Below are 15,950 nucleotides of genomic sequence, written 5' to 3'. Positions count from 1 at the left end.
CAAGAAATAAATCTTCTGATCCTACAGTTTTAGAGAAGACTCTCATGTCTCCCTGCCATCCAACAGCACTGCTGCTCTCCAGTTAAGGTTAGAGATGCTGCTCTATAAACACCTCTGAAATTACACTGCACACCCACCTTTCCTGCAGAGTGCTGTGGTTCTAGGACCATTCTCCCTCCCTGTGCTGTCTCTTCAGTTCTCGTTTTTGCCAATTTGTGTATTCAGAGCCTGCAAATTCTTGGGTGCAAAGCAGAAAAATGTCTCCTCCTTCATCTCAGGGACTGAGGCGTGTGCTGCTCCTTTGCCTTTTGAATGAAGCCTCACAGTGAGTTAGCATGTTTTATGCAGCAGATTGGGTGCTTAATGATGTGAAAGCTATCTCATTTCGTACCTTAAGCCTCTAACATACACTCATTTTTGTAACCATACCACTCAGCACTCTCGCTAGTGTCTGAACGATGGTCTTGTAGAGAGTTAAGGTGAAAAAAAGCATTCAGAGCAGCTTGAGAAACTTCTGATCTCAGAAAGAAATTGCATGAAAACAGAAAGCTCACTTACTCACCTGTCAATTGTATGGATCCAGCTGACCTTTCCATCACTCAGCCTAGCAGTTTTCTGAAGGGAAAACCTACTGTAACACTTCAAGGCTGTTTTGTGGTTGTTTTTTAAACTACAATATGAAATTCATACGAAGTATGTGATTGAACTGTACAGCTACTGGCTGTGCCCCTACTGCATGAGGCTTTGAACTGCGGTGCCTTCCCTTCCTCGCCTTCAGAGACCTCGCCAGCAAATACCAGGTCTTTAAGGACCTACATTTCCCCTCCAGGAAATTCCTCCTCTCAAGGAGGAGATTGTTTTAATTTTGAGTTTTCTGTCTACAACCCAGAAAGGCAAGTAGAAAAGAAGATGAAAAAAATATTTGGTAAGCAACCACAGAAACAAAACCAGCAGAGTTTGGCTTTAGAACATTGTCCACTTCAAGTGTTTTACTTGAAGTACAGAAGGTGAATAGAGACCAGGGGATGCAGCAGGGATTGAATCCAGCAGCAATTCTTATAAGGTGCAGCACTGACTTAAGGAATTAGTCCTCAGATCTGCAGGGCCCTTCCTGCAAACCCAGTGACCTGAAACGCAAGGCACCAGGCCTCAGGAACTCCCCAGGGACAGATGTCCGAGGTGGTATTCACCTGTTAAAGCGGGGGACTCAGCACAAGCGATCTAATCCACCTAAGCCGTGACAGGTCAGCAAGCTCAGGGGCAGGCAGTGCCTCGGGGTGGGAGGACACGGCTAGCGAGAGGGAGCAACCCTCTCCGACAGTGCCCGATGTGCAGTGATGGCTCGTCCATGTGCTTAGCTGTGACCTGCAGGCACACCGATTGCCAGCAGGAATGCATGACCAGGTGGTACAACCTTGGTAGTTTTTGATATCGTTTTTAGGCAGAAACCACAAGAGGCATGAAACTGGAAGAGTTGACCAGTGACCAGCTCAGCTACAGACTATACCAGCAAACAGCCTGATATAGAAGATTTGGGGAAAAAAAAAAAACAAACACAACCCTACTTCAAGCAAGGGCAAGGAATGGGCATGGTTTGCTTTACAGATGACTCCCCAGTGACATGTGTTTCTGTTATCCTTTTCTTCCTCTTATTTGTGCAAATCCATTTGTTGGAACTGCTTGTGTGTAGGTGGGGAAGTGCTGTCCATTAGGCACCCAGCTGGTTTAATCCAATCTCCCATGTTCTTGTGACTGTGTTTGGGTATTACTTGAATGAGAGCCCCTGGGGACTGAACTTGGCCCCTGTTACTGACAATCAGTGCAAGGCAGGAGGTAGACATTAGATTAGCATTTAATCTGAATGGTTGTCAGCATAAGAATCTGCTTCTTCCAGTCACATGTTCTGAGCATACATACACAGGACACATCATTTTAAAATGACAAGAAGATATTCAAAGTTCATTTGTTTTACAGCATCAACAATGAGCCCTAAAAAGCAAAATTGCCAAAAAAATCTTACTTTGCACTTACTTCTTCCATTCTCTTTGCTTAGAAAAAATACATTCGTTTTCTTAACAAAAGTACAACTCTGGTAATCAAATAAAATACCTGAGATTTTCAAAATATAAAAATATTTTGCTACATTTAATCAATGGAGGTTTTCCATTTTATTTTGATGCTACTACTACATGCAAAGCAAAGACTAAGTGCATCTCTGTTAGGTAAATATCACATTGCCTCACTGGAGCAGAGGAATGAAGTTTACAATCAATCAACCGAGTTTACCTTTGCAAGAGACAGAAGTCAGGATGGGGATACTGCAAAGTTTATAGGCAACTGCACAACTGATCTAGAAATAATATCTCAGGCCACATTCAAATTCTTCCAATCCACCACAGCCAGCAGTTTCTGCAATCCTTTTATCGCTGGGCTAAGTTTTTGGCTTATGTAAACTGACAGAATCACTGCCTTGGAGCTACAGATTTATAGCAGCTGAAAACAAAAAACATTTTAAAAATAAATAGGCTTTACTAGGACTTCTGGTTGTTTTTAAAGAAGACTGTTCAGACAGACACAAATGTTATGGAATAAAACAAATCCCCTAAAATGTTTTCTATGATGTTTCTGGAGCTATGTGATATTACTACATCATTTACCCACTTCAAAATGAAGTGTTTCTGCTATTTCAAATTCTATTAAACTCAGAAATGTAAACGGGCTTATGGTTTTTATTTTTGTAAACACAAATGCCCCAGGCAGTAGAAATCTTGGCTTGTTCAAGAACTGAAACCAAAAAAACCCACATCCCTAGATGTCAACTCAATACAAGTCTCAGACATCATTAACTCTTACCCACGCACACTCAAAATACACCCTTAAAGGCTTGCTCATTATCAAGCATTTTTCTGAACTAGGACAGTTCATTAAGCCTTAGACTTCCAACTTGCCTGAAAAGGTTTCTGCGTTAATGAGATACTCTGTGGATGCACTGATTTTATTTTGCAGTGTCTTTCAGTCAAAGCTTTTCCAGTTTCCAGCCCCAGCACTGAGCCACTTCCCCAGATGTCCCCGAGCAAATTGCTTATTGCACTGCCTCCAGTGACACCCACAGGAGTACCCACACATGCTCCTACACGTGGTGGGCTACTCCTTCTAAGGCACTTCTAGTCCAAAATTAAGGCACCCTCCCATATATTTGTACAGGGAAGCCAGTGGGCCGTAAATTCATGTCTTGTTTTGCACTGTGCTAATTTCTTCATGTGAAGGAGCCTTCAACTCCTGGATTCATCACTCTCCCCCCCCCCAAATTTAGGTATCTGTCTTCAGAGTCCAGGCATTTTAGCCTGAGCTTGGAAGCAGCCTCTGGAGGTGTCTGTCTCTCCACTGACTCCACAAGAAGCCCAGAATGACTAAGCCTGAATTTAACTGCCCCGGAAAGTGCCTGAGGTGTATCTTTTATCTACAAAATGTGTTCAGCAGCATGAATCTATAGTAGAAATGAGGTTTTAGATAATGTATCTAAAGTCATAATGAGATCCCTGAGTGAAAAGAATCACCACTTCAAAGTCATGTGTAACCTCATTATTACAAAACACTGTGCAAGCTGAGATTAACAGCGATGCCATGGTGTTTCGTAAGGCTGACAAAACCCACAGGAAAACCAGGTGGGTACCATGATTGCTTAAAGACCAAAATTACAGAAATTTGAAGGGCCTACATAATATTTGGAAGAGACTACAGATTTTAGGCACCTTGAGTGAAGATACTGTTTTTGAAATTAAGTCCTCACACTCTGACAAAGATCAGTATAAAGGTGTGTGAAGCAAGGAACTCCAACAATGGGAAATGCAAGGTTCTGTTTCATCTAAAATCTATAAAGTTAAATTACATCAAATCTCTTTCAGAATAACCCTTTGTGAGAAAATCCTCAAAATATCTCTGCATCTGTGATTTGCTTCATTTCAAAACAAAATAAATCCTATATTTTTATGGCATACTTCAGAATTTCAAAGTGCTTTCCAAATACGCTAGCGTGCAATGTATAGGTAGAAATTAAGTTCAAAACCTACCCCAATCTCTGAGGTTGAAATATATCACAAGGTATATTTGGGCAGTATACCACTTTTACACTTTTTCCCTTGGCCTACAAGTTCATAGACCCTCCTGTTGCAACAAATCAGTTTTATGTTATCATTGAAAAACAAACAAAAAAAGGCAAACCTTCAATAGCTTGCACTTCTGCATGGTTGTAATGTCTCTTTTAGGACAGTGCATTGAGTTGTATTTATTTTTTACATGGTAATGTTCCTCTCTTGATTTAATTACCGACTGTCATTCTTTATCGTTTCTCACAATGTATGGAAATGACAGAGAAGATTCTCACGGAGTTTCTGTGCAGGGTGTGAGACTGAGTTTAAAAAGTCTTGGTGTTCAGAGCTTTCAGACTGAGGTGTCCTCTGTGTGCTCATCCAGGTTCTCTGTGCTTTGATGGCTCCTTCTGTTAAAAGCAGGACAAACGATGCGTGAGCAGACTTCTGGCTTTTAGTGCTAGCTAGACAGGTCACAGTTTGGCAAGCTCAAACAAATAAGACAACTGAGAACCAACATCAAGATGTGGTTGTTATGGACCGGGAATAAGGTGCCTACGCAGAGGGGCCAGTGCCATTTTAGATTGTTTAGCCTGTTCCCTCTGGTTTGCAGCTGCCACGCAAAAAGAAGCTGGTGCCTGAGAGGCCTGTGTCATATCTGCCAGCCCCATGGAGGTATCTTAGACACTGTAGGGCGATGAAGTGGTCCCAGGAATCCACACACTGGAATTGATCCCTTAGTATAGAAACTTGTTTCCAACTCCAGTAAATTGGTATGATAAAAACACACCAAGAGTAACAATTTACTTTAATATTTAATCCAGCAGTCTTCTAGGATTGACTGCACATGCTATGTATGTCTTATGCATGTCCTCAGTATACCAGGCCTTTATTTAACAGAGGTGGATGATTTTGAGCTCAGCAAGGTTTTCTTTAGAGAGGGACAGAGAGGGGAGAAAGGGGATGAAGGGTATGAGATAGAGAAAAAAGGGAATGAATGCTCAAAGCTGTCCTTTCTTTTTGGACCACAATCTTTCCGGCCTACTCACCCAAATTGTTTGGATGTTTCTTACATGCCATAAACAACAAGAATGCTGACAATAATCCTGTTTTCTTCTATACACAAGAAAACTGTAACTATTCACATTTTCTCCAGTAATTTAGCCTGGCTAGAAAATTCTTCATTTCTGGATTGAAACACTGTACAACAATAGTGCTCTGTGTGCCTCCCTCAAAGAAGTAAAACAGAGCAGCTGATATATCTGAAAAATGGCCCTCTAAAGAGCTAGTACAATACTACAAAAATAAGGTACTGGAGCATGTAATGGTATCATTCTGTTAATAATTCAACTAATAGAGTGTTGTTTTGTTTTGTGGTAAGGAATATAGAGGTATATGTTGGTAGCTAGTAATTTTTCTCCAATATGACTAGGAGCTGCCGTGAGGATGTTACTGCTGTTTGCAGCTAGTTTAAACCTACCTTAACACTTCCAGGGCAAGCTTTGTTTCCCTCCGACTTTCTTCAGTGATTGGGTAGAAGAGAAGTATAAATAAACCTCCAAGGATGAGGACAGCAGGAACTGCTCCAATGAGGATTTTCAGCGTGAGGATCACATCATTGGATTGTCTGCATAGCCCTGGTTTGTAACCAGTAAACCTAAACAAATGGAAATAAAAGTGGTGTGCATATGTCCAAAATTTAAAAGCTCTTAGTCATTTGAAGGTCCCCTTCTTGGATTACTCCTTTCTGGCAATGCTCTTTAAGACTCTTCACCTATTTATTTTCTATACCTCTCTTTTTCCTACCCACCCCTACATGTTTTGCTTCTTGTTTTTCAAATCCTGTGTCTGTGGTGTTTCAGATAACAGCATTATCTCTGTATTTTCTCATTATTATTATATAACATCTAATTAGTTAGAGGAGGATGGAATCTCAGGTAATGAAGTTGGTCTGATACGTGACTCCTATTAGTATTCAGCAAAGTCTTCAGGTTCAGCTTTAAAAGTATGCAAATAATCTGACCAATTTCAATAGCAATACTTAACTTTAATTTAAACACACACTTAAGTACTCTGCTCAACACAGACAAATTTACTCAAGTGCTCAGAATTAGGTACACACACTTCATTAATACAGGGGCTTCCGTGCAGTCCCACAACTGCTGATATACTCAATTTCCCATTCCAAATTTGTGGAATGAGCTTATTTTCCTCTGAACATGCAGCTATGAAAGCTATGGCTCATTTATCATTAGCCTGCCTTCTATGCTCTCCCACAAACACTTGCCTTGGGAAATTGCTGGGAGCTAACTGGAATGGAGTAGTAAAGGGGCTAATCAGTAAACAGTAATTGGCTTGTTTAAAACTATTCCTAAATAGTCAGTAAATACTAGCAGATTTGGGGGGGCAGGAAAGCAGGTAGAGAAAGGGATGGTGTTGTATCTTTCACAAATGTTGTCACAGTTTGTTACAGATACAGCCACAAATGGCTTATGCAGTAAGCCCCACTCAGCCTTCATCCTGTCATTTTGGCTCTTTGGTTTTCAAATGACAGCTGTAATTGCAGACAGTTTAATCACGGCTGGGGCCTGGGATCTGATGTTCTGAGCTGCAGATAAACCGAGCTCTTTATCAAAAGCAAAATTAAAGAACTGTCTGTAGAGAAACAGAGCAGGTTAGAGGTGACTGGTGAAGTTTCTTTCTTTTCAAATACCAATCCAGAAGACCTGCCCAATTACACGGCCTTCTTCATTAATTTGGAAAGTGATTTCTGACCTCACACTTTCTTCAACACGTAACAATGTTGGTCAAACCTTTTGTCACATAAACAAACAAACAACATTTAACAAACAAGGGTGTTAGCAGTAAGCACCTAAACATCCTAGGCCCAAAAGGTTCAGCCAAGCACTGCCCATTATTCAGCAGTTTCAGCTGCAGGCCCTGAAGCATTCTGCTTATCAAAACCTCTGACTTGGAGCCAAGGGCTAAGTAATATTTCAGACAAGTTAACTTCTAAGTGTTCGTTGCATATTTGAGTGCCATGCATCTACTGAAAGCTAGCAGCTGCAGGCAGAGGCCCTTTCTGCTAGGCCATGTACAAACAGGGCAGATGGCCACCGCTTTCCCAACCTGGCCTTCTAGTCAGAACACACAAGGCACGCAGTGGGAGGAGAACATAAAGCATCTTCCAGACTGACATCTTCTAGGTGATGCTCAGAGCTGTGAGGAAGGTTCTATTTCCTAAAGCCATGCAAAAATCTGTGATACTTTCATGCAAAACAAGCCACATGCATCCTGCACCACTCCTGCAATCTGAGTAAAGACTTGCAAATTCATATACGTCGTCCAACCCAGGTGCAACTGAGATTGCTCAAAAGAGGTGTATCTCTCACAGGGGACCTTCAGTTGCTAAGCTTTCATGTTCAGTTCCTTATTCATACAAGCCACTCAAATTTACAAGAATAATTTGGAAAAAGTAACATCTAAAGAGGAGTCAGTTTTTTTTCTGAACTGAAACATGCTAGGGTAGGTGGCTTAATGCTCAGTGCTCTGGCCTCAATGATAACAATCCAGTCTTTAGTGGGCAGCCAACTGGAGCTGCTGGCACTTTCAGGCTCAGGGCAAAAAGGCAATTAACTCTACAGGATAAAGGCAGAACACTTTCAGAGCAGATCCACTAAATGGAAGCACAGGGTTACTTACTCCAGGCTGGCAGCAGAAATTCCTAAGCCAATTCCTGCTGACATCTTGGTAAAGAAAACATAAGAAGAGTAGAAAATGGTTTCTTGTCCTTTTCCATGAGGATTCTGCAGGCGGAAGTTATCGACAACATCAGGCAGCATTGACCTAGAGATGAGCAAGATAAGATCAAAACTCAAGCCGCCGTCTCTTCTCAAAGCTCAAACTTACTGAAAGAACCTTCCCTCTCCACTTTCTAAGATCTGATTGATGTAATAAGTGATGAAGACAAGAGAATACACTTCAAAAAGTCCTACTGCTGGACAGGAGGGCAAAAATCTTTGTAAGAAATGCACGGCCACGTATTAGCATGTAGACAAACAGTAGAAAAATTATCAAACGCTTTCTGGGAGGTGATAGAATTTCTTAGATTGACTGTCATTCCAGCAGAAGTTGTGATATCAAAGAAAAACCCAACACCTTACCATTTCAAGGGACTCAATCTCTGAATAATTTTATTCTGAAATAACTCTTGACAAGCTAATAAAATTTTCTGAAACCAACGGGCCTATTCTCTCTCTACTTCAAAGAGACTGTGTTTGGTGATGGGAATCTGAATGAAAGCTGTACAAATGGCAACTGTGAGTTGACATTTTTGTTCTCCAGTATATGTCATGATTTACTGTTGGAAAAAAAGCTTCTGCCCCCCTGTGCAGAAATGTGTGTATAGTCTGACAGCTTATCTCACACTCTGTTTCTGTGATCTCTTGGAGTTTCAGCGTTTTCAGGGAATTGTCCAAATGAGTAATACAAAACAGCTCTCAGCAACAGTCGTGCCTTTGGGTCAATTTGACCTGAACAATAATTATCCCCTCTGGAAAGGACATTTCCCATCCTGCTCAATCTTGAGCAATTTCTTCCCACATATTTTCAGTCCTCAAGAGCCACATTGAAGTCTCTGTTTCTTTTACCCATACTCTTGTGGTATTTAATCCGTAACACAGGACTGCTCAAAAGGGTTTCAAAGCTTGACTTATATTTTCTCTGCTACCCTCTAACCTTTTGTCCCCCTCTACTCTGCCCTCGTGAAGCCCCCACTGCATTGAGGTCTCCACTCAGAGGGTGGTGAGGCACTGGCACAGGCTGCCCAGGGAAGCTGTGGATGCCCCATTCCTGAAAGTGTTCAAGGCCAGGTTAGATGAGGCCCGGATCCAGTGGGAGATGTCCCTGCCCATGGCAGCAGGTTGGAAATAGATGATTTTTAAGGTCCCTTCCAACTCAAACCATTCTATGATTCCATCAATGATTCTATGAAATTCTCTCTCTTTGAGAGGCAAATTACATGCAGTACCCACTTACATATAGACATATACCCCTTCCCCACCTCAAACGCAAAATTCTCCTACCATGGCAACAGCAGAGATGCAGCAATGCTCAGACCAGAGACAAAGGCCACGAAGTATGCCAGGATCAGGTTTGGAATGGTCACTAGCATGACTGCAAAAGGAATCATCCACTGAGGAAGAAGAAAAAAAGTACACATAACTTACTTACAGTAAGCACTAAATATATATCATATATTTATTTATATGTATATATTTATATATATAATAAATGTATATCATATATTTAGTGATATATGAACTGTTCCTTTCAAAGTGTAAGATTGTGCAGTGAAATGATGGTTCACATGCACCAAAGCCTAATGCTTGAGTAGTTTGGTGAAATGACATTTCTAAAGAGCTCTGAGCCAACCTGGATTTACCTACCCATGAGAATCAGAGAAAATCAGGAGTAGCAATGTTACTGCCTTCTCTGCTAGCATTATTAGGGTTATAGCTGCACCAGTAAATTAAACAGTCCCAAAAGCCTATTTATCAGTCATGAAGCCAACTGGCAGACCCTGGCCACATTCAAAACGCTAAATTCTCCTAATCACTGAAAAAAGGGTGCCCATATGTTGTGGTTTAGCCCCAGCAGGCAGCTAAGCCCCATGCAGCTGCTCACTCACTCTGCCCAGGTGGGATGGGGGAGAGAATCAGAAAGGTAACTGTGACAACTGATAGGCTGAGATAAAAGCATTCCCTAGGTAAAGCAAAAGCCACGTGTGCAAGCAAAGCAAAACAAAACCAGGAATTCACTGGCTACTTCCCATCGGCAGGCAGGTGCTCTGCCACTTCCAGGAGAGCAGGGCTCACCACGTGTAACATTTTCTTGGGAGGACAAACACCATCGCTCCAAAAATCTCCCTTCCTCCTTCTTTCCTGCTTTTATTGCTGAGCATGACACCACGTGGTGTGGGACATCCCTTTGGGCAGCCTGGGCCAGCTGTCCTGGCTGTGTTCCCTCCCAGCTCCTGGTGCATCCCCAGCCCCTCGCTGGCAGGGCAGCACAAGGAGCTGAAAGGTCCTTGGCTGTGTGTGCGGCATCGCCACTATTTTCATCACAAATCCAAATTAATTCTGTCCCAGCCAAAACCATGACACCATAGAAATGATTTTTGTGAAAAGCCCCTTGAATGATCTAGTTCCCAAACTGTGCCCAGATACTTCCTGGGAGGTTGCTAATCTGTTTGTGCTGGCATTTTCCTGACTATTTAGTAATAGAGATGACCAAATGCCAGTTACAACTTATGTCACCACACTGTGTTTCAAGGGGAAGGACGGAGGTTCAGTGGTCAATTTAACCTGCAAATAACCTGTTTCAGAGATCAAATTAAGCCTTGAATGAAAAGAGTTTGCTTATGCCTTCATATCCAATGACTACTTTGAAGCAGTCTGGGTACTTGGCAGGAGCTAAAGCCAGGAAGGCGGCGTGGTTTGCTTCACTCCACACAGCCAGACACACTCAGGACATTGCAAAAGTCACTGAGACTCCCCTTGAAACTAAACTAATTTGGGCTGCTCAGGATGTGTTTTCTGGCGGTACTTAAAACCCCCAGATTTCTTCCACTTCCACTTGAGGCAACGGGCTTACAGGCTTGAAAATCCACTATTTCAAATGCTGATTGCACACAGCCCAGCTGTCCCATATCCATCACATGCTCCATCTCCCACGCCTGTGAACCATGCGCACGGCACACGTAGGATCCAGGACCAGAGGCTTATCTACAGGGCTTTTTAATGATGGGGGATTAGTTTAACATTAAGTGTTTCAATCCTCTATAGTCGCAGCTGGGGAGCTGAGGGTATGAGAAGAGCTTTCACGGCGAGTGATTCCCCTAAGCACTGCTATTTACAGTTCGGTATGATAAGTGATTCTGGGAGTCCTGGAGTCTAATCCATTATGTTTATGTTTTAAATGCATTTCCCATCTAAAGCATTTTCTCCTAACCTAAGGAGGCAGAAAATAACCTTTCCTGACTGCAAGTTCCCAGCACAGACAGATAATCCTTGCATTAGCCCGGTGTTGTGGCAAAATCATTATTTCACCACAAGAGAGCACTCCAGCAATACAAGTTTTTATGTTGCCTGTGAGCAGTTTTATGACAGGCTTACGCTCCACATGGGGCCCCCACTCAGAAACCAAAGCACTTAAACAAAATTCGAGATCGATAATAATAATCACGGTAATTGTAATTTTCTACTGAAAGACAAGCACGACCCACAAGACTAGGTTGCAATGCCCCAGAGTTTCACTCTGGCGATGGTAGTGCAATCACGGGGGCAGTGTTCCTGCTGCAATAAACAGCTAACGAGTCTCACTCCTTCCTGCTTGTAAAGCAAAAAAAAAGCTCTGCTATTGGCACCCTGCTCCCTTGTCACGGGGCTGCTGCACTGAGAGTCATAAACAATAGCCCACAGTTGTCATCCCTTTTTCTTCCATTCACGTTTATGGAAGAGGAACCTTCTGGGATGGGAAAGGTGTTGCTGAGCTGTGCAGCAGCTCATTATGAAGGGCAGATTTAGGAAAACGTGCAGCCAGAATGTGAGCAGAAAGCGAGACAGGAAAGTGGCAAACGGGGTGCACAGCCAGGATCCACACAAGGGCACACATCCCTGCTGAGCAGTGCTGAGAGATGGCAATCAGACAGTGGGGTACGGGTCGTGAGATGAACAGATTGGGGAAATTTGGGATATATATTTTTTTTAATTTTTACTAAGTTTTCCTAAACCCACAGGTGTACAGAGGGCCCAAAATGCCAGTGAGACCCCCTTCTTAAGGAGCTTTGCTGCCTCCCTGAGGCCCTGGTTAAAGATGTTAGAAGAAAACTTCCTAGCCTGGTATGGACCTCAAATTATTATCCATTATTACTTTTTCATCTAGGCAGTGATGAAGTTGCAAATGAGAAGCCCAAGGGCAATCAAAAGAGGCTTCGGGGCTTTGGGACTACTGTTTAAGGGATCAGGAGCACAGGTAATGTTTTCCTGTATCCTGCCAGCTGCAGGGAGTGATATTGTAAGAAATGGACAGATCCAGCTTATCTGGCTCCAAGGCTGATGTCACTAGCAGAATTTTGGCTGGTTTTTATATTTTATTTGACCATGGGGTTGGTCTAGACAACACCAGGCCTGCTGGTGCCTGATGCGATATGCTTCTCTCAAAAGGGGAAAAGGATTTTTGCTCAAGACTTAGCAGGGCTGATTGAAAGAGCTTTAAACTGGATTTGAAGGGAGAAAGGAATAAAATCGGGCTCATTTATTTTTCAACTGTCTTGGGAATCTGGAGAGGTCCCAGGTGACTGGAAGCTGGCAAATATTGTCCCAGTTTTCGAGAAAGGCAAGAAAAGAAGGCCCTGGTAATTACAGGCCTGTCAGTCTCATTTCAGTGCATGGTAAAATTATGAAGAAGATTTTTCTGGGAGTTACTGCAAAACACCTGAAAGGCAATGCCACCATTGTCACTGCCAACAGAGGTCCACAACGGGAAAGTCCTGCTTAATTAAATTAATTTCCTTTTATGACAAAGTTACCCATCTAGTTGACCAAAGGAAGCCAGCTGATGCACCCATGCTGTCTCCAAGAATCTTTAGAATCTCCAAGAATCTTTAATACTCAAACACGAGAGAGAGAGGTTCCATTTTCCAGACACGTTGCCCAAACCACAAATCAATAGTTGCCACATTTACAATTTCTAATGACAATTCCACCTCCAGTCACTGAGAGACTTACTGATTTTAAGTTCAGTGTTTGCCCCATGAGGACTGAGCAGACAATCTATTCAGAGTTTCCTTCTCTGGAGATATTCAAGGCCTATCTGGACGTCTACCTGGGCAGCCTGCTTTGAGGAACCTGCTTTTGCAGGGGGGTTGGACCCGATGATCTTTCAAGGTCCCTTCCAGCCCCTAGAGTTCTGTGATTCTGTGAATCTAAGTGTAACAAAGCCTATGGAAGCAGAAGCAAGTAAACTGCAGGGCATAATTTCTAGCCTGTGCATCAACCTGCCCATGGGAAGGATCCTGCTTGGGTATGGCCCTATACTTCCAGGGCATCTAGGCTTTGAACTTCCAGTCAGTGTAGATACTTAGCACGTAGCTGATTGATCATCTCTTGGGGGGAATTAACTGAAAGGGAGAAATACCAGTGGAAGGAAGCCAGGATTCTTGTAACCTATCGACCTACCCTGCTCTCTACACAGTGAGGTTTCCTCAACATAGAAATGCTTTTACAGGAAAGTGAATCCAGAGCAGTTCTATTTATTCATTTTTCTCCAGAAAACTTCATTTCACATTACCTCTTCACCCTGAAAGCTGAGCAGAATTTTAGAGAAAAACTTGTTTTTCTCCTGCCTTCTTTCCTTCCAGATGAACACACCTGAGTGACAAACATCACAGCCTTGGACAATATGGTTTGTTTCACAGTGAGAGAGAACAGGTTAGTTGTACAGATCACACAAGGTGGTAGTATGGGAAGCCCCTGTGATGCATTGCCAGACACAAAGTCAGACAGTGAGCACACGGGAAGCATTCACAGTCCCTTGGGAAATGTCTATAAGGTGAAATAGAGAGGTGGCTTTTTTTCAGTCCAACTCCTGCTTAGACCATAATGCAGTCAAGGAACTCAACTGTAAAATTAAGTTAAACTATGTTTACAGAGGTGCTGACAGGCTCTCCAGTCATGTTAAACTGAATTTACAGAGCCAAGCTGGTTGTAGAAAGCATAGCCAAATAGGCAGAGATTTCCTAAGGAGGAAATCTGCATTTCCTGGTCCACTCAATGGTCCTATGCTGCTTTTGGTAGTTCTCTTTTCTCCAGTGGTAAAAAGAAATGAGGATGGGACTTAGATTCCAGATGTCTGCTTCAAAACACATAACAGTTCAGCTTATTTGGAATATGGCTTTTAAAGTTACTTCTGATTCTTTGGAAGTCATTCCAACACAGAGATTGTAATTGCAAAGAATGATAACTATTCAATTATATTTAACAATTGTCTCCAGATCTAAACTTTTCAGCTTTGTTCAGACTTTGACATATAACTTCAGCCTGGATTTTCCAAGTCCCCATGCTTTGTTGTACACAAGGCAGACAATTTCCTTCTTTCCTCTTTCACAAGTAATTGAAGGTAAACAGGGGAAAATGGGGAGGAACAGGCCTATACAATGATTCACTGAGGATGATGACAGAAAATTGCTGCTGTCTGCACTAAGTGAGGGACTTAAAATAATCCATCAGAGGCAAGGGCAGACTCCCTGAGCTGGCTTTGTAGAGCTGTGTCAAAGTTAAAGTAGGCTTTTTTTTCCCAGGCAGGTCAGGCAATTTCTTTTACTTCAGTAATAACTGTCCCTCTCCATCCAAGGGACGTGGGCACCCCTCTCTCCTTAGGTTTCTAGAGTAGGATGTGGAACAGACTCCTGTTTCCTCCTCTGTGACTGAATTAAAAATGCAGTCAGCTTAGCATCATACATAAAGACAAAACTAGTCTTGTAAAACAGATACCTTGTCAACCTGAGACAACATAGATCTGAATTTATAAAACATCATTCGGGCTCACTTCTGAGAGCAGTGTAATGCAAACCTTGGGCAAATTCTTAGCAACAGCAAAAAAAAAAAGCTGAGATATCCTTTCAGCATTGACCCATTTCTCAAAAGTTTCTCTTGAAAGCTTGGAATCCGTCTGAAATTTGGTGTAACAATTTTAAAACAAACTCTAAAACTCAGTGAGTTTCTTGTAGCTTGAGGTTATAAGCACTAGAAATAGTTCTTGAAGTGGCTCCAATTGTCACAGTAAGTGAGCACAAGCAGATTTCTTTTCTCTAAGGATTTGCTTACCGAAATCCCACATGCTGCACACTTCTTGCCAAATCGCTGCAGAAACTTCTGCCAGAAGGGAATGCTCGCAGCTGCTGATACCTACAATTAACAAAAAAGCAAATCTGTGTTGTGCTTACTATCACTGTCTTCGTACACAGGCTGTAGAGTTCACAGATATCTTTCTGTCTAGTGCATGAGGGTCTGAAAGGCAAATGAACATGCAGATTACTGTTTCTCCTCATCCCTCTCCAAGGGATTTGTCTGATTCATTATGATGTTACAAATGAAAACTATCCATGAGAGGCTTTTCCATAATCAAATATTAGCAGACAATAACTTAAGCTTTCCTTTTTGTGTTGTAAGCCACATCAGTTAAAGCTATACTGTCATTAGAGTCCAAGCTTATTGCAAATAGTCAAACTTTGTGCCAATGCCTTTTGCCTCATGCTCTGAAACTGAGACATGATAATTTTATTAAGCCCTACCCCGCCGTACAGGAAGAAAACTGAAGCACAAGATAGATACACTTATCTTAAGGTATACTTAAAGTACATATCCCACCCTACATGTTTATTCTCAGGAACAACCTCTAAGGGAGATAGTCACTTATAATCAACATTACCATACCATACATGTATGTTATAATACTCACCTGATAGCGATTAACAACTACAGGCAACATAGTACTAATGCACTAAAATATTTCTACTAACAACAGTGTTACAACTGATTTACATTCAAATGTCAATTCACTGTTGCAGCTATATTACACTTTTCACTGACTTTGCTTCCCCTTCTTGGTGTCCATTACTTGCAGAGCCTTAAGATACCCAACAGTTAGCTATTTCTCTCTAGCATTTTGGTTTTATTACTGGAAAAGATCTGTCTTATAATGTGGGAAAGGAAGAATCAAAAAGAATCATCAAAAGGATATCAAAAAAGAATGGATCCTATCAAATTCTGATATAAAATCCTACCAGTTTTGATATCCTAT

At 42.0% G+C, this 15,950-nt stretch overlaps 1 protein-coding gene across 8 annotated transcripts in view; it reads right to left on the bottom strand.

Annotated features, from left to right (window-relative positions):
* The window catches only part of MFSD2B (MFSD2 lysolipid transporter B, sphingolipid), a 43,977-nt gene that overhangs the window by 3,398 nt on the left and 24,629 nt on the right, over positions 1-15,950 (bottom strand). For 3 of the 8 annotated variants that reach the window (XM_082756150.1, XM_082756151.1, XM_082756149.1), the window contains 5 exons: positions 14,975-15,055; positions 9,173-9,282; positions 7,791-7,934; positions 5,569-5,745; positions 1,264-4,498 (listed from right to left, as the gene is read on the bottom strand). In XM_082756150.1, the coding sequence (XP_082612276.1) occupies positions 4,441-4,498; positions 5,569-5,745; positions 7,791-7,934; positions 9,173-9,282; positions 14,975-15,055 (570 nt within the window). In that variant the 3' untranslated portion in view covers positions 1,264-4,440. Of the gene's footprint in view, positions 1-1,263; positions 4,499-5,568; positions 5,746-7,790; positions 7,935-9,172; positions 9,283-14,974; positions 15,056-15,950 lie in introns of those variants that run through there. The other 5 variants (XR_014317128.1, XR_014317129.1, XR_014317130.1 and 2 more) reach the window with 3 other exon arrangements.

Source organism: Aythya marila (assembly GCF_965140915.1).
Source record: "Aythya marila genome assembly, chromosome: 3".
NCBI classification, from domain to species: domain Eukaryota; kingdom Metazoa; phylum Chordata; class Aves; order Anseriformes; family Anatidae; genus Aythya; species Aythya marila.
Note: the sequence above shows the minus strand (reverse complement) of the source record. Positions and strands in the feature narration are given on the sequence as shown.